General features: G+C 46.3%; 1 protein-coding gene across 2 annotated transcripts in view; it reads right to left on the reverse strand.

Moving 5' to 3' along the window:
* Cap-H2 (Chromosome associated protein H2) overlaps positions 1-26,022 on the reverse strand; it is a 95,894-nt gene that overhangs the window by 48,269 nt on the left and 21,603 nt on the right. The window contains exons 1-4 of one of the 2 annotated variants that reach the window (XM_084602227.1): positions 13,583-13,816; positions 8,485-8,560; positions 6,025-6,197; positions 252-439 (exon numbers count right to left, since the gene is read on the reverse strand). In XM_084602227.1, coding sequence (XP_084458353.1) covers positions 252-439; positions 6,025-6,197; positions 8,485-8,560; positions 13,583-13,656 — 511 coding nt within the window. In that variant the 5' untranslated portion in view covers positions 13,657-13,816. Of the gene's footprint in view, positions 1-251; positions 440-6,024; positions 6,198-8,484; positions 8,561-13,582; positions 13,817-26,022 lie in introns of those variants that run through there. The other variant, XM_084602226.1, reaches the window with a different exon arrangement.

The raw sequence follows: 26,022 nt of genomic DNA on the forward strand, positions 1-26,022 counted from the left end.
CCTAATGGCACTTCAACTGCCTATGCAACCACCAATCCCTGGGTGGCAATTCTCCAGAAGTAACTGCTCCCAAGAAAGCACCACTGCTATGGTAAAGCTCCACTAAAGCTCTCTCCCATATGTGCCCAGAGGCAAACACACATGCACAAACATTTCAAGACCCAAAGCGCAACACTTTAGTGTGGATTTCCCCCCACTACCTCCCTACGTCAATGAGTTGGAAACGCGAAATGAACAATACATCTACGTACCAGGGGCGGCACAGTCGTCTGCGGAGTCCATGGTGCAGCCCATAGGCGAAGCACACCCAGACATGCCATCAGAGTAGCGACCACACTCCTGGCTGTGACCACACTCGGCCGGAGACTCATAGCCAGCCAGCTGCAGACCAGTGTACAGCCGGTAGTCCACCTTGAAGCCGACCACGTCGGCCTTGAGGCTGCATTCGCAGGACACACGCAACATCTAAGAATGCATGCCAATTGCATCAATATAACATTCACACGAATATAACGCAAGGTGAGGGCACCCTTGCAGCATGTAGCTTTGCCAGCAGCTGCCCAAAACTGCGCAGCCAACCCAGCTCCGCACGGAGAAAATGATGGTTGAGGCGCCAATAGGAGAAGTGCACCTTGCAGAGGGGCACGGCACGCAGTTCGGTATATAATAACTAGTACATAGTATATACATAGTATATAGGCACGCAGCCAGTTCGGTTCCAATGCTCATGTGCAGCATATCACCAAAAAAGCAACGAAGAGGCTATTCTTTCTAAAACGCGTCCTACGTTACTCCACTCAAGAAACCAAACTGCTCGCATACAAGGCTCTTATCCGTCCAATTCTAGAATATGCGAACATCGTGTGGTACCCGTTTTTACAAAAAGATAGTCATGCTCGAGTCGGTGCAACGGTAAGTGGTTCGCTTAATCTACAGCAAGTATCGGCCTACCGACTCTCCCACGGAGCTGCTTTCACGTGCAGGCCTGACCACACTATCAAGCCGCGCAACCCTGCATAGACTCAAATTCCTATATCTGCTAGTTCATTATGCGCTGAAAATAAATCCTGTCACTTATGTCAACTTCAGCCATTCTAGAGCAACACGACATAAGCATGACTATATGCTCGAACAATACGCTTTCACCAACAATGTATATTATTCTTTTTTCCCTCGGGCTGTGCGTGGCTGGAACGCGCTGGACAGCTTTGTAACATCACAGGATATGCTGGAAAGCTTTGTTAGGCTAGCTAGGGAGTCGCTGCTGTCAACAAGTCAAAGTTGATGACTTCTTGTAGATCTTCCTCATGATTGTGTTTCCTTTTCTTGATTACACGCAAATTTGCTTGATTCTTATATGATGACTAAACTCAGTTCTAGAACGGCTGCCTCTATATGCACTCAAAAGGGCCAGCTTGAATAAATAAAATGTGGTAAATTCTGTAGAGTATGATGGCATCAAATTCCGTTCATCTGTTCTTAAGGGTACTAGATAGCCCTTGCACAAAAACGCACTTTGATGGTCATTGTGTAAATATATATATATTTTTTTATGTGCACACCAATAACAAATGTTTTTGCAACTCTTTTCATTGTATACCTGATTGTACAGTTCCTGCTTGACCCAATGACAATGATATACTGGTTCAGCTGGTTTGAATGTACACTTGTACACCTCTTGTATATGAACCCACTCCTGTAACAATCCATAGTGGGGATTGACAGTATATACTAAATAAAAAATAAAAAAATAAAACAAAATAGTGAATGTTCCAACCAAGGAGGTTACATAAAACTTCTTGAGTGGCGGTCCCCCCTCCAGATACCAATGGGGGTGGGTGAAGCTAGCGGCAGCCATCTTGCAAGGGGCATAAAGCTTACAGCTATGGCCAGCGCAGGCTCATCGCAAGAGGTTTCATTTGCGCTTGGCGTGTGCACCTTTGCAAATATCATAACGAAATCATCTCATGGTCAGAAAGCTTTGGTGGGAGCCCGTATTCTCTGCCTGATTTGACATATTTATGATGAAATTTGGTGCGACGACGTGGTATGTTCTGTTCAGTCGCTGAATGCATTTTGGGGTAAAAAATGTTTTTCTGCGGTATCAGATGGAGCTTTATAGCGCACATAATATGCCCGTAAACTGGCTATGAATTTATTGAACACACCGATCGATGCATGCCATTTTCAATACACAGGCTCGCACTGAATTCTGTGATTCCTGACAACATGCAAGTTTAAGCTGGAAATGAGCAACATTTGTTATCAGCGTTACCGTCGATTATAGGCACATTGTTGTTACTTAATTCGCAATTTGCACAAGAGGGGCGTAAAGAGAATGCAGTTGGTCAAACTGCAGCTTCCAAATTTTCCCCAACACAATGTTATGTTTTCCAGTAAAGCAAGGCTAATCTGGGGACAATTCCCTTCATGCCTTTTCAACTCTGTCAAAATATGTCTCACACCTATCTCTTTCGCTAGTCTGAGTACTGCCTGCGAAGTAGTCGCACCCTACAACTGTAAATTTCGTACAAAAGATGATAGGGAGCATAGATTAACCAAACTGGAAAACGCTACAATGGTGCCTACACTGGAGAAAAAGTCTATACTGGAGAAAAAAAAAGATGCAAGCGCCTGAAAATTTTCAGACAAATGAGAGACAGTTTAGCGCCACATATGCGACGTTTGATATGCAGCGAACCTTCGGCACTATGTTGTTTCTGCCCCTCTCAATATGGCAGACGTTGGCTTTTCTTTTTGGCCGCTACTTCCACTCCAGAAGTTCTATACAGTAAAAGCTCGTTAATTCAAATTTCACGGGGCCGCCAGGCCAGTTCGAATTAACCAAAATTCGAACTAATGAAAGTGAGCAAAAATGAAGGCGTTTGATGCCCGGAGGGCACGAAAAACATTTATTTAGCAAAAAAGTCTGTTATCTTCTGCTTCTTCTCTCTGAGGGCTACCGTACTCACTCGGTCTTCTAGCATGCGAATCCGACGCAGGGAGTCTTCTTCCCCCTCTTCAAAGCTGAAGAAAAGGCGCGCGACATTCAGCGCTCCCATAACTTCTGCCGCGGATGGACGCACGGGCTCTTGCTCCTCGTCGTCGTCCTCGTCTTCTGCCTCTTCTGGGACAGACTGCTCCCCAACAATTTCAGCGACAATGTCCTCATCACTTAGGGCACCGCACACTGCTGCATCGCTGTCTACTCCAACGTAATCATCAAAACTGACGTCCTGCAGCACAGCACGCACAGCCGCAGGCAGAGGCTCCGGACTCCCATCGTCGCCACTTTCTTTCATACTTCCGGCAGCAAAGCCACAGTGGTGGAAGCAGTTTGCAATTGTGGACGGCGTGACCTGCTCCCATGCACGCACCAACATGTGCATTGCTGTGAGCAATGTGATGGTGCTGGTCTTCTGGTTTCCAGTGCACAAAGTCATGCGCTCGATCATGTGGCGCCTATAGAAACATTTGATGCTTCTGATCACCCCCTGATCCATCGGCTGCAAGGCCGCAGTCGTGTTGGCGGGCAAAAAGACGAGCCTTGTGGCTTTCAGCTCGGCGTCGACTTTGTGTGCCGAGCAGTTATCCACAATGAGGAGAACTTGACGCTTCCCTAGCTCCATCCTCCGATCGAATTTCAAGAGCCATTTTTTAAACAATTCGCCCGTCATCCACACCTTGCTGTTGGCGGAGTATTCCGTCGGCAGCGTCCTAATGTTCTTGAAACATCTAGGCTTATGTGCCTTGCCGACAACAAAAAGAGGGACCTTCTCCGTCCCGGTCATATTAGCGGCGACCAGAACAGTAATCCGCTCTTTGCTTCGCTTGCCGCCAGCGCAGCTGTCCCCTTTAAATGTTACTGTTCTGTCGGGCTGGAGCTTATAAAACAAAGCCGTCTCATCAGCATTGAATATATCATGTGCCGAGTAGCTTTCTAAGTACTGCTGCAGAGCACCGCTTCGCCACGTGGCACAAGTTTCTGCATCCACTTCTTTGGCTTCTCCAGACAACACCCGGAAGACAAGATTATGTCTGTCTCTAAAGCGGTGAAACCATCCTTCGGAGGCGACAAAATCTTCCACATTCAAGCGCAGGGCGAAATCGGCCGCCTTCGCCATGATAATTGGGCCGCTCAGTGGAATGTCAGCGCTTCTCATTTCTTTCACCCACGTGATCACAGCGGTCTCAATTTCCGGATACTTGGCTAACCGAAGCCTTTTTCTGTTGCTGGCGAAATCTTCGGCTTCATAGGCATCCTCGATGGCCTTCCTATTTCGGACGTACGTCGACAACGTGCTTGGTGGAATCCCGTGCTTTTTCGCGATTTCCACTTTGCTGGCCTTCCGTTCATCCACCTCGCGTAAAATAGCCACTTTCTCCTTCACCGTCTTGGCACAGTATTTCCCACGCGAACACATCTCGCGGACACAAGCTCACAACAAGCGGCGTGCAAAACGAGGGCTCACGAAATGCAACACGAAACCGTGGTCGATAACATTAAAACGTTGTTCCTCGAAGGAGTCGCGGCAGGAAAGACTGTTTAGTACTTGTTCCAGCACCCTAGCGGCGCCCCGATGGTTGTGCCATCTATCGTTCTGCCGTGAAAGCTTCCAACGATGGTTTTTAACAGCGCCGCTTGGCGGCGCGCAGTTCGAATTATGGGTGGCGGCGCCAATTTTTGAGTGAGTTAACGAGCTGTTACGCGCATAGACCTCTATGCACTGCGGACCGGACCACGATGACTATTTCAAATTATCCAAAATTTCGAATTAACGAGTTGTGAATTAACGAGCTTTCACTATATAACCTCCTTGGTTACAACAAATGAGAGTTCGATCAAGCAGACACCACCTCTAATCTTGAGCGTGGAATGCTTCTGGAAACGACTTTATAATAGCCAACAAAAATTGGCATTTGACACGGCCTTATTATCTAGCTGAATGTCATCAATCAAATTTTGGCAGAGCTACTGCAAGTGATGTGGCCATTAATTCACAGTAACGTACAAGCAACACTTCACACCAGCAGCTTTTATTCTGTTGCAATTGCTAGATAAATGGCACAGTTAGTCTAGTTCAGTGTGGTGTCTTCCCGAGTTGTGCGCGCATTGCAGTGCGCAACCGTGATACCATATTTGCATGACTAGAACGCGCACCTTTTTTTTGTTAAAGTAACTGTTTAAAAATTTAAAAACGCATGTGTGTTACAAGTAGACTCAAAACTGAAAAACCTCAAAACCAAAACCAAAATCTCAAAACCTGAAACGAAGCAGTTGAATAAACTACGGCCAGATACATTGCTACCGGTATCAGCAAGATGAGAAGCTTCCGGTGAGTCGCCTCCGCTTTTTGGTAGAGTGTTTGTCCAGCCGGTCGATGTACACCGTAGTATCAGGGCTTAAATTAGCCCGTAAAGGATCACGTGCGCTTCAAGTACAGTGACTGTCTCTGTGAGCAGGCCCTCACGCAGTCTCAAGAGTGATGCTAGGGGACATTGCGAGATGAATTCACGGTACGTGGAAGGCCCTCCCGCTAACAACGGTTATACATGCTTAAAAATGTGCAATCTAACCCTTCGATGGCATTCAAGGTGACCTTTCGTAGTCGGTAGACAGCGAGAAAGAGCTGTCTTCAGACTCCGACAGCGAGTAGTCTGTGACATCAGCCTCTCGTGGTTTTGTTTGTTTGTGCCAATTTTGTTCCATTAAATGTTTTAAGCCATTTTCAGACACTTCTTCACTGCATTACCATTTCTTCTGTGCAGTAGAATCGGCACCAGTTATTGTCGTGGTTTCCAGGCATTAAATATTACTGCATGCTACAATCGGGGCACGTTAGAATCGTGCAAATACGGTAATGTGGCGCATGTTGAAAGCTTATCACTGCATGCCGATACATAAGAATGTGGAAATAAAGACACGGGTTTTGTTTGGCCCTTATCTGTCAACTGGCATGTCTCGCCAAACCCTCGACACGACGTTCAGGTTAACCAGAAGCGACTTCCACTGCCCATGCTTACTCGTAAAGCTTTGTCTCCTTCTCAGTGTCGAACACGACCATTGAGAGGGGTCTCCGACGCTGTCTCCGAAACTGGTTCCGCTGCGCTGCTGCCTGGTTGCGTGCTGCTTGCCGTGGGCTCGGCAGGTCGTCCAAGCTGTCAGCTAGCTCTGTGTCCTCATGCATCATAAATTGCTGCATGTGACAGGAAACAAACAGGGCACAGTTCAATTCAGCAAGCCACTTGCCTGATGACATCACAGTGACACCACCCAGAAAAGAAAAAACAAATGCAGAAAGGAAACTTGGTTCTTCTGGGCACATTTCAAGGCTGAAGTAAACGTACGACACCAAAACATGAATGGCAGGTATAGACAAGAAGCACAAGACTGCTTTTAGATGGCTATCAAATAATGCCAGCAAAATGTTTCAAGAGGGATTCAGCTTTCTTGTATGTCAGCCTGATAAATGGCATTATTAGGCAAGCACCAGTTTTGCCAGATCTTAAGCAGTATACCTCAAGTATATTCCTTGGTTTCACGAGTGTGTCAGAATAACCTCTTAACTTTTGTAAACCGCGCCCGCCCTTCTAGGACTGATGCTCCAAATTTCCTGGCCCTTGCCACGGGGCGCAAGTATTTGTACATTCTCCAGGCAGCTTATCTCATATCGGCAAAACAAAACTCTATCTAATCAATGCAGAAGTGCATCTGGTTTTCGAGTTCATAAAAAAAGACTGTCTGAAGCGATGCTACCGTCTCCTCTCACACAGATCCTCGTCCCTCTTGTATGTACAACTCTTTTCCACTATCTGCCCTTCACATCATGTTGTCAATTCTTGTGCGCTCAGCAATTTGAGGTTCGATTTTAATGAAGAAAAAAGTGCGCATCAGAAGCTCGCATGTATATAATTTTTCTGACTGGTGAACACGGTGATCCATTGTTCTCCAAAAGCAAAGCCAGGTTGTTTTGGTCTCCACGCTTGCCTTTAAATATCCTGCTGGCCCTTGTGATATCTGACAAACTGTACTGTCAAGCAGTTCGACATTTACCGTGAGAGAGAGAGATTTTAATGGTAGCAGGAGATGCCTGCCTGGTGCTGAGCCTAGCATGCTACTCCTGATGAGGGTGACAAAGAGGGGAAGGGGAAGGAAAAAATGAATTAAAAAAAAAAAATTCGATTAGACACACATAATCACACACAGATTAGTTTCAAAGGGTCTCTATCAAACCTGTGTCCTTGAGAAAAGGACGCACCGTGAGATACTACATTACTGCCTAGCTCATTTGAAACTTTAAAGGAGTATAGACACTCCATTTTCAAGTTCGTATTTTATCTTCTGTAATGATACGCAAGACATTACTGTAGTACATGAATCGCCTCATGATATTCGCCTACGGCCGCTGAATAATTTACAATAGAATTTTTTTCCCACCAGCTTCGGTTTCGGTTTTAACAATCAAGCAATGGCTGTGACGCCGGTCAAGTCTAGGTCAAGTGAAGGGTGAATAAAACAGATATAATTGTTCCTGGGTCATTTTATTTCAGCAGAACACTAAAGCCAGCCTGTCTCAAGGACTAGAATTACAAAAGACGAAGAGTCAGCGATTGTATTGCTGTTTTTTCATGCCATGCGTGATTGCGATGTCACAGTCATATCTTGACTGCTGAAACAGAAACCGAAACTGGCGAGAAAAGAAAATTGAATTAAAAATTACTTAGCCGTCATAAGCAAAAACCACGTGGTGATCCATATATAGGAATGCCTTATGAATCATTATAAAAATGCCAACAAAATATGGTGTCTGTAGTCCTTTAGAGGAAATGAGTATTGGCACCAACAAAACGGGAAACAAATGAAGCCTTTGCGAATGGGGCAGCAGCTCATGGTAACAAAGGTCTTTGGACAGCACGAGTATGCAGGGCAATGCAGTGAGAGAATGTTCCCCCCAATATTGGCAACTATAAAAACCAAACACGTAAAAAAGAAAAAAAAAAAACAGCATCGAAACAACGTTGTTCCAAAAGATGGACAGGATGGCCAAGGCAAGGATGCAACCAAAGAATGTCAGGTTATGCAGAATTCTAGCTTGCGAAAGCATGGCTGGCTCTAGGTTTGGTTTGGTTTGCGGAGTTTAATGTCCCAAAGTGACTCAGGCTATGAGAGATGCTGTAGTGGAGGACTCCGGAAATTTCAACTACCTGAGGTTCTTTAACGCCAAGGGCAGGTGAGTCAAACCCACAGGCAGCATGTGGCCCACTGCCCCAAACTTTTCCTTCTCCTCCCCTTCTTCCTCCACTACAAGGAAGAGATTATGAGGACAGGAGTGCAAAACAAGAAACCTCCTGCTCTCGGCAAAGGAGGGTGGTCCTAGCCCTACACAAAGCAAACATTCCTTTCCCATAGCTAAACAGAAAATCTGAATCCAGACTACTTCAGAGAAAAGAGAACCGATGCCTTGCCAATGACTGCTGCCTCACCATGTCCTCCTTTCGCCGCCGTGTAGCAGGTCCAGCCCCTTCCTTGGAAGGGTCTTGAGAGTCATGGTCTTTGAGGCTGCGAAAATATCGAGATCACACAATGTCTTACAAGAGAATTTCAAATAGTCATATTTGCCCCGTTTCACCTGGAAGAGAATTCAAACCAACATTCAGGTCCCCATTAGAGTCTCAAGTATTTGAAAAGATTGGCAAAAAAACAAAACAAAAGGAACACTCCCACCGCAACGAACTCTGCAAGATGTGAAACAATCGGCAGGGACACTAAGGGCAACTCCCTCCAACTTTGGTTTGCTGACGTTTATTTGCTGGACCGCGAACGATACATTTACTACCAGAAAAATTGCATTTAGAAATGCACCACTTTTGCCCCCCTTGTGGCCCTGCTGTATGATATGAACTCAAGAAATAGGGTCTCCACTATCACCGTTGGGAAGTAGGTTGTGGTAAGGCCAAACCTCAGAGAGAGATGCATATCCTCCCCTCCCTCCAACAGAAATCACCAAAAAGAAGTGCCAACGTCACAGTTTTCTCGCGAAAACGGACAACGATGGCAATACTCACATTTCTCTTTTATAGCCTGTTCTAGGTTACAACATCACCAAAACGGACCTCTATCACTAGAACGTGGTTACCTACATATTGATAAAGGCCAACTTAATTTGTCCTCAGTGTCCTAATAATGCAGGTTTGTTGTCAGTGCAAGCTGTTGCGAGTCTTGCAAAATAGAAATACCAGTTTTGCCCAATGCTCATTCCACCAGAGCATGAGAGTGTCTACCTCCTGAACCCCACATTTTTAACAGCCTCCACTCACTCACCAGCAGAGGTCAGTAACATTTTCATGGGTCAGTGGGTGAAATCGGGAGTTTGTGGTTGCGGCATACCACATCAGCAACAGTCAATGAATTTCTCTTCCGAGCCTCAAAAATAGTTCACAAAGCTACCGCCTCAGAAGCTATTTCAATGTGTCCCAGCTTCTGAACTATTACACGTCTGTGAGCCATGCCTCAGCAGCACAGAAAGCCAGCACAGACCCCTTACCCCTAAAAGTCCCTCCATGCGAGGAATGAGTAAGAGAGCTGGTTGTTATGCCAAGGTCTGCTGATGCAAAAATGCAATGCAGTGACATTGTGGCTGGGATTGCATGACATTTTGTGAACAGCAAGTGCTAACGTTGGCTCCAATCTGCCCCCTTGACCTCTTTCCTAATTCATTCTTTATAGTACAATCCAGGTGCCAACCCATTGCAATGCTGAGGTAGGTGTCACACTAAATGAGAACAACTGCCTATTTCACCTTGCCTAGCGCACATTCCTGGGTCATAAGCTTAACAAGCACAAAATCAAACGCGACAAAAGAAAGGCTGAAGCTATCTTAAATATGACCAGTCCCACTAATAGAAGCGAGTTGCAAATGGTGCTTTGATTGGCTACGTATCTTTCCCGCTTTGTACCCAACCTTGCGGACATGCTTCAGCCGCTTACTTGTTTACTGTTAAAAACGCAAATTCATTTTGTGACTTTCCTCAACAGCAAGCAGGAAACGGCTACTTTCATGTCGACCAGTGCTAAGGATGCACGATCCTGCTAAGGAGACAGAGGTCAGTGCAGACGCTTCTTCTTTTGGACTACAGGCAGTGATTTGACAAACACGAGTGACAAGTTTTTAGTCATCGCCAATGCCTCCCAGCTTCTACCCGAGAGAAAGACTTTTGCCTTAGTTTGGACTTGCGGGAAATTCAGTGACTGTCGTCGACAAGCCGCTCACAATCAAAATAAACCACACGCCGTTGGTACCTATGTTTACGCCATAACATCTTGATGACCTTACACCACGGCTACAAAGACTTACAGTGCAAATGATGAAGTACCAGTACGAATTAGTATATGTACTTGACAAAAATTAACGGCCGACATGCTTTCCAAAGTGCCTCTGCAGGAGACTTGAGGCTCAGGGCTAGATAGTGACGTCGAGGCTTTCGTCCGCAGTGCGAGGACAAACCTTCCCATCAAGCAACACAGCCTCGAGTAGCTGAAAGAAGCCCAGAAATCAGATCACAAGTACTTATATCTCCGAGAACTCTGCATGAGAGACCGGCCTTCCCAACACGATTTACCTTTTGACGTGAGATCCTTCTACGAGCATCGTTAACAGCTCATCACAGAGGACGATCTGCTACTCATTGCAGCTCGTGTGGTTATCCCACTCATGTGCAAGAAAGAAATTTTGAATCTTTTGCACGAAGGTCACTTCGGCATCACGAAGACGCATGCCCGCACCAAGGACTTCGTTTGGTAGCATACAGTGGCGAAAGACATCGCAACCACCATAAAACATTGTCGAGAATGTGTCAAGAATCTAGCAACCAAAAAATTCCCCTTCAAAGCGCAGAGTTTCCATCAAGACTATGGCAGAGTTACAGTGGATCTGTTTTCAATAGCCACTGGCGGTTAATTGCAACTGATGATTACTCCAGATGCCCGGAGCTAACTCATCTAGATAGAGGAGAAGCTATCACTGAATATAGTGATCAATCACTGCAAATCAATTTTCACCCGACATGGCATTCCAGGGGTGGTGGTCTCTGACAATGGTCTGCAGTTATCACGAATTTTGCTCAGTAATACGGGTTTAAACACCTAACATTAAGCCCGCGCTACCCTCAAAGCAACAGACTCGCCGAAGTTGCTGTGAAAATCATCAAAACTTCTATGAAGACCCAAGACACATAATTGACCCTCTTGTCCTACAGGTCAACTCCACTGAAAAATGGCTACAGCCCCTCTAAACTACTGATGGGGAGGCAGTTGCAGACACAGCTTCCTCTAACTCCCGGAAGTCTTGTTCCCCATTTGCCAGATATCACTGAACTTCGGAATTTTGAAACCAAACACCGCAGACAGCAGTGAAGAAACTAGGAGAGACAACATGGCACACGGCAACTTCCGAACCTTTTGAAAGGTGATGAAGTCTGCGCTACAGATTTAAAGCAAAAAGGAAACTATCACTGAACTTCGGAATTTTGAAACCAAACACCGCAGACAGCAGTGAAGAAACTAGGAGAGACAACACGGCACACGGCAACTTCCGAACCTTTTGAAAGATGATGAAGTCTGCGCTACAGATTTAAGGCAAAAAGGAAACGTGGTAGCGTCCGCAAAACCGACCAGGTCATATATGATTGACACTGGGAATGGCACCGTACGACGAAATTGAACCTATCTTATCCCTTTTCTCAAGCCTATAGAAGAGAAGAGACAACCAAGACGACATAATGAGGCATCTCTGTACGGCGACACGCACGCAGACAAGGTCCTAACGTTCCCTGGGATTTGCTTCTTCGGAAGATTCATGAACAGCCTGCGCTGATGTCTCCCACTAGCACACAAGGTGTAGAAGATGACTCATTCCTGAAATGAGACTGTTTTTCTGTCAGGGGAGATGCTGTAGGCAGTAGCCACATGCAGTGGCTAGGCTGGTTAGCTTGGCTGCAATGCTGCGCGCTCGCGCGAGACTTGCTGTGACTAGCACGTCTCATGCCCGTGCCAGTGTTCACCTGGCTGGAATAAACCTGTCCTGTTGGTATCTCACCACTTCCTTCACCCCTTCTCAAAAGATAAACAGTTGCTCCTTTTTTTCCTTTCCTCAGCAAAAATTGAAGGTCTGGCAGGATCCTACTACCGCCATATCCACGAAAGATAGGAGCTTCCATGGCTGATTGCAGTTAAGAGCTAGGGGTGGCCAATCGAAGTCATATACTGCTGAGAGCTGCAGCGTACACACAAAGTTCCTGGTTTCTAAGCCCAGGGGTGAATTTCTGCCACTACCTGCTCCTACTAAGTGAAAAATTAATGAAAAAAATAAATTAAATGCAAGCTAAATGCCATTACTTCAGCTTTTTGAGGTGCACATATATATTGTACCTTCATAGGTCTAAGATGGCCATAAATGCACCCCTGTACAACCCTGACGAATGATTCAGTGTCCCGGCACATATCCAAAACAGCTGCCGCCTGCAGCCATTTCACAGTGTCATGAAACTGTCTGGGATGCAAAATGGCATAGCTGTCATCACCTTAGCTGGTGCGTGGTGTATGTAGGCGCATCATCGAAGCACCCTAGTCAAGGAATGAAGAGGCAAACTATCTTGGATAGTATCATGGATAATCTACGTGGAGTCCAAAAATGCATATATAATAAAATTGGTTATGAAGAGAGATACAGCCAACTGTCCTACTGGATGTCTTAGCCACATGAACAAAGCAATGAAGGCAGGAGGTTAATGAAGGGAGGGACACACCATGCTTAAGACTAATTTAATTTCAGTCACCCGAGATAACTTATACAGCAGGAGTTATTTACACAGCACACAGCCGAGTTATAAAATTCACCTACATTAAACGCGGCCGACGCGCCGCGGCAGGAATCTCGCGTCCCCGAGCTCAACAGCCGAACGCCGTAATCACCGAGCCAGCGCGGCAAGTTGCCAGGAATGAAGTCCAAATGCGAAACCAAACACGTCACGTCCGCGCTGAAAGGAGGAGGGGGCAGGAAACCGGGAGCGCGCAACAATCGGGCCGGGTGCAATTTTCCTACTCCATATTAATTTATTTCAGCCGCCGTAAGGGGTCCCCGCCAATGAAAGCACAAAAAATATAGAAAGGTGAAGGTAACGAAACACACAAAAGAGCGCACATTCAGCTTGACTGCAGACAGCATTCTCCCGCGTCGATTTCCGTAATTAGGCTTAGCGACGTTCAGTGGCTAACACTTCGCAATTCACGTGTGACAAAAGCGAAACCTTAGCTAACGCGACATCGTGACGAAATGCGTGTCCATTACGCAATTCTAAAGCAACGCCTTTTGGCGACGAAGATACCAGCACGCGTCTAGGCAGGCACCACGCGCTTGCCGTGCCAAACCACAGGGAATGCCGACACAGCTTTAGACGGGCTATTCGTCCTACCCGGATGCTTATTCCACTGCGTTGAAAAATTAAAAAAACAGTGAAATACTACAGGCAGAGCAGGGTAAACAAAATTAAGGCTACAATGCGCTCCATCACCGAGATTGCGCACCGAAAGCATGCTTCCGAAAGTTGCAGACGACCTGTCGACCTTGCAGACTGACGCTGATCTCCGAAGCACACCATAGAACTGCGGTAGTACGCCCGGTGCGGCGGATGAGCGCTACGGTGTCCAAGAGGCCGTTCTCAACCCAAAACTGTTCTGTTTGGCGGCAGAAGCAGCTTCGCAATTCGTTTTTGCAAGGCCGTACGCGCACGCAGCACGTGTCCAGCATGCTTGCCTCGCGCAAGTGGAGCCGACTGCGTCAAGATGACGGCGGCCACGCCCAGGTCGGCACGTACGTGGTCGTCGATGCGACAGCCACGTCAGTAAACGATCCATGTGTTCCGAGCAGGCGTAACGACTGCAAATCGAGCTACGCGGGCAGAAGTTCAGCGCTTATTCTTATGCGCTGCAAGCGATACATGACCCTACCACTTTTTTTCCGCGAAGCTGGTCGGTGGCAACGTTTCGCCGAGACTTGCGCAGCGAAAGTTGTTCACGCGGTTGCTCGGGCTACTTGCTGGCAGCCGAAGCAGGCGTTTCCCCGAGCGATTCCGGGATTGCCAGGTTTCAGTTGCTCTGTGCGCGATCGTCTGTGGTTATGCAACCTCGCTGCCATCGACTTGCCCCTCCAAACTGCATGACTTTCCACTTCGCTGCGTTCCGCGGCAGCTCTGCCGTAATTACGATGCCAGATTTTTGCGTGCCTCACACGATCACAACTTTACTCGCGACAAATGCGTCACAAAAACAACCCGCCAAAGTGAACGATTATCAAGAAAGGAAAGAAGCAATAACTGCATCACTCGGCGGACGTCTCAGTCACGCCGTAATCAATGTACTAAGGAAGCAGTATAGAGAAGGAACACAAAACATCTTTGTTTTATTCGGCCGGGGGGCGGAAGGGGGGGGGGGGGGGAGGGCTCCAGGGTCCCGTTGGTTGATGCTGCAGTAAAGCGCTAACCGTGTCGACAATTCGCGGCGACACGCAGCGCGATGCCGTCGCGCGACGGGCTGAGGGCCGTCAAAGCATTGCCGCTCGTCGCCGTTGCCGTTTCTGGGTTTTTCGCAAATTTCGCGTGTCGCCCCGAAGCAGCTCGCGAGGCAGCCAATCGCAAAAGCTTTGGCATTCTGGCTTTTTTTTTTTTTTTTCGTGTAAGTTTGTTTTCCTAGTCTGGTTTGAGCGAAGAACCTGGTGTCTGCAAGCGCTCGCTTCACCTGATCGGTGTTATGTGAGTGCATCGAGACAATTCAGTAAAAGCTTGGAAGGGTAATAAAAGAAAAAAAAAAGGCTAGTGTGGCTAGGTATTGTTAATTTTCGAAAGGAGCAGGAGAAAGTCACTGTTTGCAATGCAAGTCGGCATCGCAGTATAGTAGCGCACCGCTGCGCTGTGACCCTTTAAAGTGCGACGCGTTAGAAGAAATTTCATCGGTGTTTCATCGTACTTCCTGCTGTTTAGTGTTATAAATGGGGTATAGCGTGATTGCACTCCCCTAGACCGAATGACGAGGCGGCGGTAACAGAGCAACGCTGAAAACGCGCCTCTCTGTCGCTGAGCCCCGTCGCTCCGTGCGGTATGCACCAGCGACGACGCGTTGGCGGCAGCGTGCTAGGGGCTATCGCCTCATGCGGTTACCGCTTAACTGCGCGGCGAAAGGAACAGTGAAAGAGCGGAGGGCTCCAGACTGATTTCTACCCCACGCGGTTTTTTAACGTGCACCGACATTCCCTAGCACACTGGATTTGATCCCGCATCCCCGGGCTGGGCACCCAAACTAAGCGAACCACAGAACCAAAGTGGCAGCTCCGCTCGTTTAAACGCTGAAACCGAAACTATAAACAGCAGAACTAGCAGTTTTTTTCTCCTCTACCGTCAAAAACGTTTTCGCTCCATCCCTTAGCCGCAGAACAGAAGTTAAAATGCATGTTTGAGCACTGTGTGTGGCCTGGGCACCAAACCACACCACCTCACATTATCATACAGGTCACCTGACGTAGGCTGAGCTTGTGCCCTACGCAACTGATCGCGTTGTTAAATCCACTTTGAACGATTCTAAAAAAGGTTAAAAAGTAGGATGAGCGATAGATACTATTCATTACTTGTCGCCTCACTGCGAGAACTAGGGCAAGCTTCATTAACGCCAAGGTGATCTCAGGTCAACTCAGGGAGAGAACAGCCTGCGATTAAAATATGCAGTAGCAGCAAGTCAACCATGTGCTTGAAGACATTATTGACCTCCTGCATACTTGAAGGATTCAGTAAGCTGCATGGGGAGGCAACTTTCATCGCTACCAATAGTGCACTCGTGGTGTAGTAGCGAGCATGGCTGCAGTAAGTGTCACAGACTGGTGGCCGGTGTCAAAATTATTGCCATATTGCTGCATACAAGTCAATTCCCCCAAATTACAGCTTCCAATAACCAAAATAAAAGCAGATGTTACACGTAAGTGGGCACACACACTACTTTTTTTTTAATCCCATTCTCATCCCTTTTGTTACATGCATTCCAGTCTCTACCAAAAGGTAAAATAACACAATTACTGCATTTTATTTTTGTTCACAAAGAATTTACATTTGCTTCTGCATAGAGCTGTGCACGGGCCAAGACCAAAATCTAATGTGGCCCACGGGTTAGGCTCGGGCCACTGAGAAGCCCTTTGCCTCGGGCCTGGGATGGGCGCGGGCCAGGGTATATTTGTCTTAAGCAGACTGGGCGAACCCACTCAATCCCATGTATGTGAAAGGAGACTATGCAAATATGGCCACACTGCATTAAGTGTCTCAAATGCATATCAGAAAGTTTTCCTGCGCCGTCCTTGCACGAGAGCATCAGAGGTCTCTCCCGATGTCAATCCTCCTTTCATCCACACACCCTTGCCTTGAGGGGTCCTTGCTATCTGCCAATTTCTTATCCGGAGGGGCCACTTGTGGGCTAATGAGTTTCGACTTTCACATCTCACACGTTAACACTGGTGCAGATACTTAGGTACCTGCTCAGAGATTCATGCTATGCTGTCACCACCCTTGCACCTCTGTTGCGGCTTGCTCCAGCCCCGGCATAACCTCGGAGGAAGCAGGGCATAAAGCATCCGCTGATCTTCAGCTGCCTCTTGTTTCTCAGTCCAGACAATTTAGTGGCAATGCCTTGCCAGTGCCTTGAAAGGCACAAGTAAAGCACACGGGAAAAGGACACAATGTTTAGAGATGAGCTCGCTGAGTACTTGGCCACAGAATCAACTCCGTGCTCGATGTCTGAGCTACCGCAGTTTTGGAGAAGCAAAGAAGCGGCACGTCCAAAGTAGCATTAGTCATTCTAGGCACCAGTTAAAGCAGTGAAAGAAATCTCAGTGCTGCTGGATTCATAATACAGAAGCGCTGCACATGCCTAGAAACCTTCATCAACGGATAACTTGTTGCATAATTACCAAGAATGATAATTCAATGTATGCACTTTCTATATATTCCACAAATTAGTCATCTTATACTTCAGAGCTCTGCATTTAAATGTCTTAAATAAACTCATCATCATGAAATTATTTTTTTCTGTATCATCACTTCAAATGCAGTAATACCAGATCAGGCCGGGCACAGGCCTTAAGTCTGAGCAGGGGCTCTTTAAGAGTCAGGCCAGGCCTCTTGTCGGTGGCATAGGGCCCGGGACGGGCCCGGGAAAAACAAGCATGCCCAAAATTATGTCTAAAAAGAAAACAAACAAACAAACAAAAAAAAAGGTTGGCAACTGTATACCACGACACCTACACCCTGTATATTTCTCTGCTCAACAGCCGATCTCAGAAAACTCTGTGTACCAACACTACACCTCTGCCTGTGTTGTGTAGTCTAAAATAAACATACCTAACCATTGACCTAAAATGGCAACATCCTTCTAGAATTTCAAAGGTAGACTCACTACCCGAGCTTAGTTTGTGGACCTTCAAGGAACACACGTTAGCCAAGCTGGAGGAAATGGGGCCAATACATAGGATGTCTACACACCGATCACAAGAAGCAGGGGTATAAGGCTTTTCTAATCATGTTTAAAGTTCTGAAAACTTGCCCCGCCGGGCGGTTACGACGCTCGACACTGTTCCCAAGGACGCGGGATCGAATCCCGGCCTCGGCGGCCGCTTTTCGATGGAGGTGAAAAGCAAGGTGCCCGTGTGCTGTGCGATGTCAGTGCACGTTAAAGAACCCCAGGTGGTCGAAATTTCCGAAGTCCTCCACTACGGCGTCTCTCATAGCCCAAGTCGCTTTGGGACTTTAAACCCCACAAACCAACCAACCAATAACTCAGCAGTCTCACTGACAGCAAACAAGACTAGTTAGGCAAACACAATGTAGCAAAGTTTAAAAACGAACAAGCTTGCCACAAGCTTAAACAGGGAGAAGCACAAGTTCTTGGCCAGGACTGTTTGACAATGGCAAAGCTGTGTTTGCACAAATATGGTACAACCTACAGTTACTTGTCAAGTTAGCAGTACATACCGAATGGTTGCATATTCTGAACAGGTGTTCAACAGAATTAGCAGCTTACAGTGGATTGCAGGCCTTGTTACTCTGTCTAGAAACCCAATACAGTAGAATCCTTTTAGAGTAAAGTCACCGGGACCGACGAAATGCTTTACTAATCAGGGTCCTTACTACATCACAGTTGCTGGTGGTGACACGGTCCTGAAGATGCTGTCTGCTCATTAAATGGCTACTTACTAAATATGTCGATGTGGGACTAAAATTACAATTTTTATTAAAAAAATGTTTTAAGTTTCTGTTGTTTTGGATTGTGCATGTATTAAAGGAACTTCTTACCAAGCGGAGCAACCACGCCCCCCCAGCCAAGGGGATGGTACGGGCTCTGTACTTTCAATATATGTACCAACACAGCGCGGGACGAAAATATTAACTTCTAAAAAGATTCGACAGACGACACGCCCAGTCCAAGCACGCCAGCTCAGCGCCCAGGCGCGTAGTTTTGAATGCATAATAGAGAACGTACCGGTACGTCAGTGACACTTAGGTGGGGGAAAGTGCGAAAATGTATCGGTACATTCGTGACAGCGAAAGGGTCAAAAGATTCACATTCTGTTCTCTTTCTTCCCGTGAGCTGGCAGTCTTCGCAACCGTTATTACCCATACAAACAGAATGTTACTGCTTTTTGCAGTGTGTGCATTCGTTCGCAGCATGATTTGAAGCCTCGTCACACTGACTCAGATGAACCTCCGTGGACATAACAAGAGCGTGATTGTGGCTGAGATAGTACAACATAATCCGCTTACGCAGACCACCATGAGGAAGTTGAGTGCTTCTCGGTGGCGCTAACGCCTGCTGCGCCGGGACCAATCAGCACGTGTACGCTGGAGGCCCACTGTATTGTATCATACTAGACCACGCGCATGGGCAGCGCACGTGAGCAGATCATGGTAGTGGGTCACGCTATGCTATCACTATATTATCGGCTTACAGATGAAACGTGGGGAGTTCGCCATATTTGAAGCCAATTCTTCACAGAAAAGCGCTTTTTAAAGTTCACAGATTTTTCGGACTGTTCGATTATTCGGATAATTTCCCCAAGTCCCATAGGGTCCAAAATATTGGTCCATAACTAACTCCCAAGAACACTAAAGCACACTTAGTTTCTTTCCAAACTAACAACTGCTCTTCACTAATTTATGCTAAAAGAAATGGTACAGGGTTTGCAGTGATTAGTTGTTCAGTTTAGTATTAACTAGTTTTCAGGTTGATAAGTGATGCATAATGAGAAATACAAGAACTAGATGACAAAGCCAGAAAAAAAAGTATGCAAATAATATCCAGCTTTCGTTTTTGGAAATCCACGGACATCATATTGAACAAGCTGCACTTACTTGCTTAATCTTTTTGCATAATGCTAACTGGAGGTTATCAATATTTATAAAGGATTAAATGGACCCTACCCAATTTCAGTTTCATAACCTCTAGAAGAAAAAAAAAAAAGAATTGCTATGCATGTTGATGAGGTTCAACCACAAAAACACATACTTTAAAGTATGGACAAGAATGTAAAAATGCAGTTTTGCAAACCTACTGCACAGAGTCTTCAAAACAATCTGTTGAGCTGTATAAAAGAGAAAGAAAGTGCAAGAAGAAAAGAAGAAGGACGACATAAGAAAGGTCTATGAAAGTCTGCTAAGGCATAAATTATAGCACGACCTTCTTTAGTGGCTTCGATATGGATGCACAATGCAACAAAATTCTGTTCCATAAGTAAGTCATGTCAGTGCCACAATACATGACATGACGCATTTCTATTTCTCACATTCTGTAGCGCCTAGTACCATATAAAAGCGACAGCGTCAAGACCCGATTTTAACACTAGTAAGCCCCTGGCAGGTGGTAGCAGGTGGAGTGCGCGACCCCCCCCCCCATCACGAGACCCCATAATATTGCTGCGAAACATTCAAATCTTTATTTGTTGTTTTTCAACGACCGCCGGCATGCGACCTTATCACTGTGATTCTAGCGCACAGATTGATTCCGTATTTTGGTTTGTTCATGCTTCGTCACGAGATGCGTTGAGGTGTATCTAGAAGATTCCGGCTATTCACGTGTGTTTCTGCTATGTTCTAGGTTATGCTAGTCACGGTCTGCGGCTTTATCTAAAGGTTTCTTTGCTGCCTTTAAACTCAGCGTTGGCGCGTGCGACGGGCGTTCTTAGTTCGACGACCAACAAGCACATCTGTTGTTATCGCCGCAGCCAATTATTTTTGCTCTTTTACCGGCGCAAACAGAGTTTCATTCAAGTGCAACTCCAGTGACAATATGGCCATTTTGGCACAATTTGGCAGGGGATGGGAATCATACCAAACCAACGACATCTGGATCTTGAGTCGGACATGCACGTCCCATCTAGGCCACACAGGCACATTTATCATTTATTTAACCAAGCAGGCTTTGTTAAAATGGAGTTTTATATCTATGTAGGGTGGTCTCTGACATAATGTGGTAAAGTATTGTCTGGCACATAAGTAACTTTTTTGCTTAAATTTTCGTTGGTGCGTCTTATAGAAAGATGTGATATACATATGACAAAAAGCGACGCATCCCTGCACATGCTACCTTTTGCCATGGCTGGTAATTATGTTTGAAAAGAAAATCCCAGTTTAACAGAGAAAGAACTTGATCGAGTTAATACAAAACAAACATACGGGTAAAATCACAATCACGATGATACTGAATTGGATGCGATGGCAGCGAAAGTCATCCACTTTGTTTCTCACAAGTTTTGCATTGTTTTAGAAGTACTTTGGTTAAGGCTATTTGGTTTGTAGCCATGTTTGATGCTGAATATGGCGCAAAAGGGACAAGACGGAACAGACGGTGCCAGTCCTGTTGTTTTGCGTTCCTCCTACAGTCAAATTTCAATATAACGAATCCCTCGGGACCGTAAAAAATTATTCGTTATTTTGAAATGTTGTAATGAAAAATCTGCGATTATAAGCCAATAGTCAAACCTAGGTATGCAGATGACGTACCTTGGCAGTGGGCACGTGTGTAGACAAGCAAAACCTCAAATGAAAATGTTCCATTAACTCCAGAGCTGATTTATTTGAAGAAATCAATTATTTTCTTCTGCCGCATGCGGCAAACACGACCGTGCACTACATTACACCACTACAGCACATGCACCTTCCACTTTGCAGAACATCTCGTCGCATGCGTGATTGCACCGAGCGATGAAAGTACGAACTTTGTCCATGTGCAAAACATTAAAAAAAACATGAGTTCAATATGACCTCATCTTCAATGCTCCCTGAAGTTTGAAAATCTTGTCTCGGTCTTTCAAAATGATTGCGGCAGTCGATGGGGCAATGCTACCTGTCTGTAGAGGCCGAATTGCTTTTTCCTTGCGCCGATTTCTTGCAGTGAAGCAGCTGCGTTCACATCTTCTTGGCACTTCGCTGGCTAATATCATCGCTCTTGCACAAACTTCGCAATAAGATAATCCGCGGCATAAAAAAAAAAAAGAACTTCCAGCATGCTCAAACGACCGGCCCGTGAACGACACACAAGAAAAAAACGCCGGCGGCTAGGCGTGCTGGCTACTGCGTAATAAACCATAGCTTCATTAAACCATAGCTTAATGGTGGCGCTAGGAGCTGGTACTAGATGAGCTGATTATGATAGCTACAGCCCACGAACCATACACACAGAAACGGTGGTTTCTGTTTCACGTGAGAGTTGCAAGCTGCGGTGCTATTAATTTTAGCCGAATTAGTAATACTGATGTTCCAAAATTATAGAAGAAATAAAATACATTCGTTATTCTGAAATATACGCTATTTTGAAATTTGTAATTCTGAAAGTTTTACATTGAAAACAGCAAATCTGCCGGGGATTCTTAAAAATGTTGTTACTTTGAAAAATTCTTTATTGTGGTGTTCGTAGTAACGAGAGTTCACTGTAGTACTTGTCCCTTTCACGCCCTATTCAGTATCAAACATGCCTGCATTGTTGTTTCTCAACGTGACAGTGCCTGCATGGTGAAGGAGCTATGATGCTCAACTGAAGTTGTGCATTGTTGGATATACTGTGCAGAATGGAAACTAAGCCAAGGAGACAGTTCAACATACACAAAAAACATCTCAATAACAGCAAAGAAAAAAAAAGGAGTGCCATATAAACTGGAATGGAAGTCGAGATTTTTCATTAAAAAAAAGCAAGCTAAAGTCGCCCGTCATCTTAACAGCGGTCTTTAGCAGAATGTGAAGCACAGTGACAAATGTGCGCGTGATTGTGAACAGACACCCAAAGTCGTGTTGAGATCCTGCAGTTGTTTGCTTTTTTTTTTCTCAGTCTAGAGCATTTGTCTTTGTGTGCACTATTTTGGCTGACCTATAATAATATACAATCCCTGGTTAGCAATGAATAGTACCATGCAGAAACAGTTTACGGCGGCTTTAAAAAAAAAGCTGTTCGCTGAAGTAAACGGCAGCACGGCAACTCACTCAGCGACCGTTTGGCATTTCAGAAAAGAGCGCGCTGTATTGGCGTAGGCAAGATCAACTGTTCTCATGCAACCTTTCAAGAAATGCTGCATAAGCAACACGCGTGAGGGAACTACAGTACAACCTCGATAATTCGAACTCAGTTAATTCGAAACCCCGGTTAATTCGAAGGTTTTCTGCGGTCCCGTATTTTTCAATGTACAGTCGCCGACCGTTTTTTCGGACTTGAAGGGACCCGAAAAATGGTCCGAATAATCGAACAGTCCGAAAAATCCGTGAAGTACAAAAAATCACTTTATTCAGAGGAAATCGGCTTAAAAAAGTCGCCGATTTTACCTTGCGGCAAATTTCTTTTGCTGGCGACGATTTGCGCTTGTATTTGCGCCAAAGTTGTCGTTTCGCTGTACACGCTAGACAGCAAGTTCACAGCGTTCGTAATTTGTGCAAGCGATGGCTGTGGTAGGCCGCCCGAGTCGTCGTCACTCAGCACTAGCTTTATGATCGCTGCCTTTTTCTCAAGGGTCATGGTAGAATAGCTCCCACGCTTCTTTGACGGACCCGGCAGCACCGGCGGGGCCATGTCCACAGCCCGAGTGCGCACCACACCGCTCGTCAAACACGCAAAAATGAGGCACTTTTTGTTCAGAGCGGTGGAACCGCCGGACGCAATCATAAAACGGCCAAAGGATTAACGGCGCGCCACTCGGTTGACGCGGTCGGAGAAACTCGTGTGACAACACGGCGGACGTATGAGACAAAGCACAAAGAGAGAGCTGCCCGCGTCAGCGTTGGCGACAAAAGCAGGTTGACGGCGATGACAATCCGACTGCCACCTCGAAGTGGCAGAGATTGCAGGGGCCTCTCCTGGCAAAAATGGGGCACCGAAACCATGTCAAGCCAATCCAACTGCAGAGCCAATCCACCTCAATCCAAGATGGCGCTTGTTGCGCCGGCGAAAAGCCGATAAGATGGCAGATTTTGGCCTGCAGGGGACTGAAATTAGTCCGAAAAATCGAACTTTCAGACTTTTAAAGTCCGAAATATCCATCGCGAATATGTATGCGCTTCTATGGGGTGACTGACGGTGCCTCACTGAAGTCCGAAATATCCTACAAGTCCGAATTATTGGAGTCCGAATTACCCGTCGGCTACTGTAAATTTGGCTGGATAATTCGAACAGGCGGCCTGCGCCAGCCCGGTTAATTCGAAAATTTGGACTGCTATGCGGCAATGCCTGATCCATGTTTCGCCGCAAACCCGGCGAAACGACGGCCCTACGGAGCCGCGAGGCAAAGCCACATAGTAATGGTGATGATTTATAGGCGAAGCGCCCCAGCCGGAGCACTCTCTGCACAAAAATCGGTCCACAGTGCGCCTCGCGCACCGCCGAAACACGCGCCTGCAGAGGAGAAGACGTGCTTCACTGCAACACGGTGGGCATACCGGTTTTTATCACGTGACCTCGCCCCCACTCCATCCCTTGGTGTGCTTCGCCCACTCTTCCCCCGTGCCTCCGACGCTGCAAGTACGCCACCACCACCGCCGCGCCGGTCTCGCCTGCGCCATTTCTTTGTGTTGTGCGCTGTGGTTAGGGGTCGGCTACTGTGCCGTTTTTTTGGGCGGGACTGTGCAGAAGTGCTAGCTTTGTGACCGTAGCAGTGCAGAAATGCCAAAGTACAAGACTTTAACGCTGCAGCAGAAGTTCTGCTTGATCCAGAAAGCAGGCAAGAGCGCTTATTCGAAGACCGAGTTGGCCAAAAGGCATGGCGTGCCCCTCTCGACATTGTCCACAATATTGAGCAACAAGTCAAAAATACTAAAGGCTTACGGCAAGACCTATTCTTCGAAGCGGTCACGAGTGCGGGCTCCCACGTATCAAGATGTGGAAGCTGCTCTGCTTCGCTGGCTGCAGAAAGCAAACGCTGCCCACCTTCCCGTCAATGGAACACTACTGCGGAAGTGAAGTTATCGGATCGCTGAACGTTATCCGCAGTTTTGTTGAGTGCCGCGGTGGAAGTTCAGAGATGTTTCGTCTATTTGACCAACTCGAGAGCATGACCTTAGGAGCCGCAAACTACCAGACGCGGCAAACCAGCATCTCTGATTACTTTCAGTAGTAATTCAAAATATGCCAAATAAAGGTAACACGTTCCTGCAACGAATTTTTTTGCCTAAGTCTTATTTCTTGGTGTGTTCGGTTAATTCGAAAACCCGCTTAATTCGAAGATTTCTCGCGGTCCCGATGACTTCGAATTAACGAGGTTGTACTGTATATGACGCACTGCGGGAGTGTGGTGAGCGGCAGAGTCGTCTTCCGATGACGCTGCTGGAAGTTCGAAGTGACATTTAAGCAGAGCTACAGCCGATACAATTAAGCCTAGACGTAACAAACTTCAACGCTATGAAGTCCTCGATGTAACAAAGTATTTTGGGTTTCACAACTTCGTGTCCATAGAACACCATGTAATTTTAGCCTCTATATAACGAAGTAAATTTTATCGCACCTTTAATGCAGCGAAATTTCGTTACTGCCTTGAAACAAACCAGAGTAGAAATTGTCCTGCAGAAAAGTTGTTGTAACGCGAGAATCAGAAGAGAGTAAAGAAACAATAAGAAGTTTTGCGGAAACCTGCAGAGTCAGACACGGTTCCTTCGCAATGAGAGGCGAGCAAGCAAATACTCCACCACAGAACCCCATTGCTTCTTTCAGAACAAAAGTGGACCTAATGTATGCATTGCCTTACGACATACAGCTATTGTTTAGGTGCATCATTAGAAATAAACTACTTACGGAAGAAATAGTTACAGAGAGTAGCAAAGAACATTTCCGATTTGCTTACGCGCGATACGGCAGTCACTTGATAATTCCTTCGGTCGTGCGGCACTGCCGCAACAAATGGCGCAAGCCACCACCTGATTAATAAAATACAGTACTTGGCGCTGCTAGGTTGGCGTGAGCCGCCGTCATCCATCCATCCGTCGCATGTAAGCAAGCGAAGTACAGTAAAATCTTATTAATTCGGATCTCACGGGAGTGAAAAAGATGTCAGAATTATCCAAATGTCGAATTATCAAATGAGCAACAAAAACTGCATGTGAATTTTTTTTTTTTTTTATTGCATACCTTTACTTCGTGAAGAAGTCAGAAATGCTCGTTTGCTTTTTCGCGGAAAGCTGGGCAGTGAGGACCAGTTTGTGGACATGGGACAACCCTTCCAGGGCGAGCAAGTTGCCAGGAGCATCAATCATAACAGAAGTCCTCTAAAACTGCTAGAACATCCGCGACCTCTGTAGCGGTACGACGTACCGGGAGCTCATCAATATCGAGCGAGCCCTCTTCGCCGGGTGCCTCACCTGCCACGTCGAGGGCATCGCCCATTATCTCATCATCGTTTACATATTTACATGATTGAAAATCGACCCCTTTTTTTAAATTCGAAAATCCGAAGTTGGGGCGTCAATTTA

Source organism: Amblyomma maculatum, chromosome 4 (assembly GCF_055883805.1).
Source record: "Amblyomma maculatum isolate TAMU_Amacu chromosome 4, ASM5588380v1, whole genome shotgun sequence".
Classification (NCBI taxonomy): Eukaryota; Metazoa; Arthropoda; class Arachnida; order Ixodida; family Ixodidae; genus Amblyomma; species Amblyomma maculatum.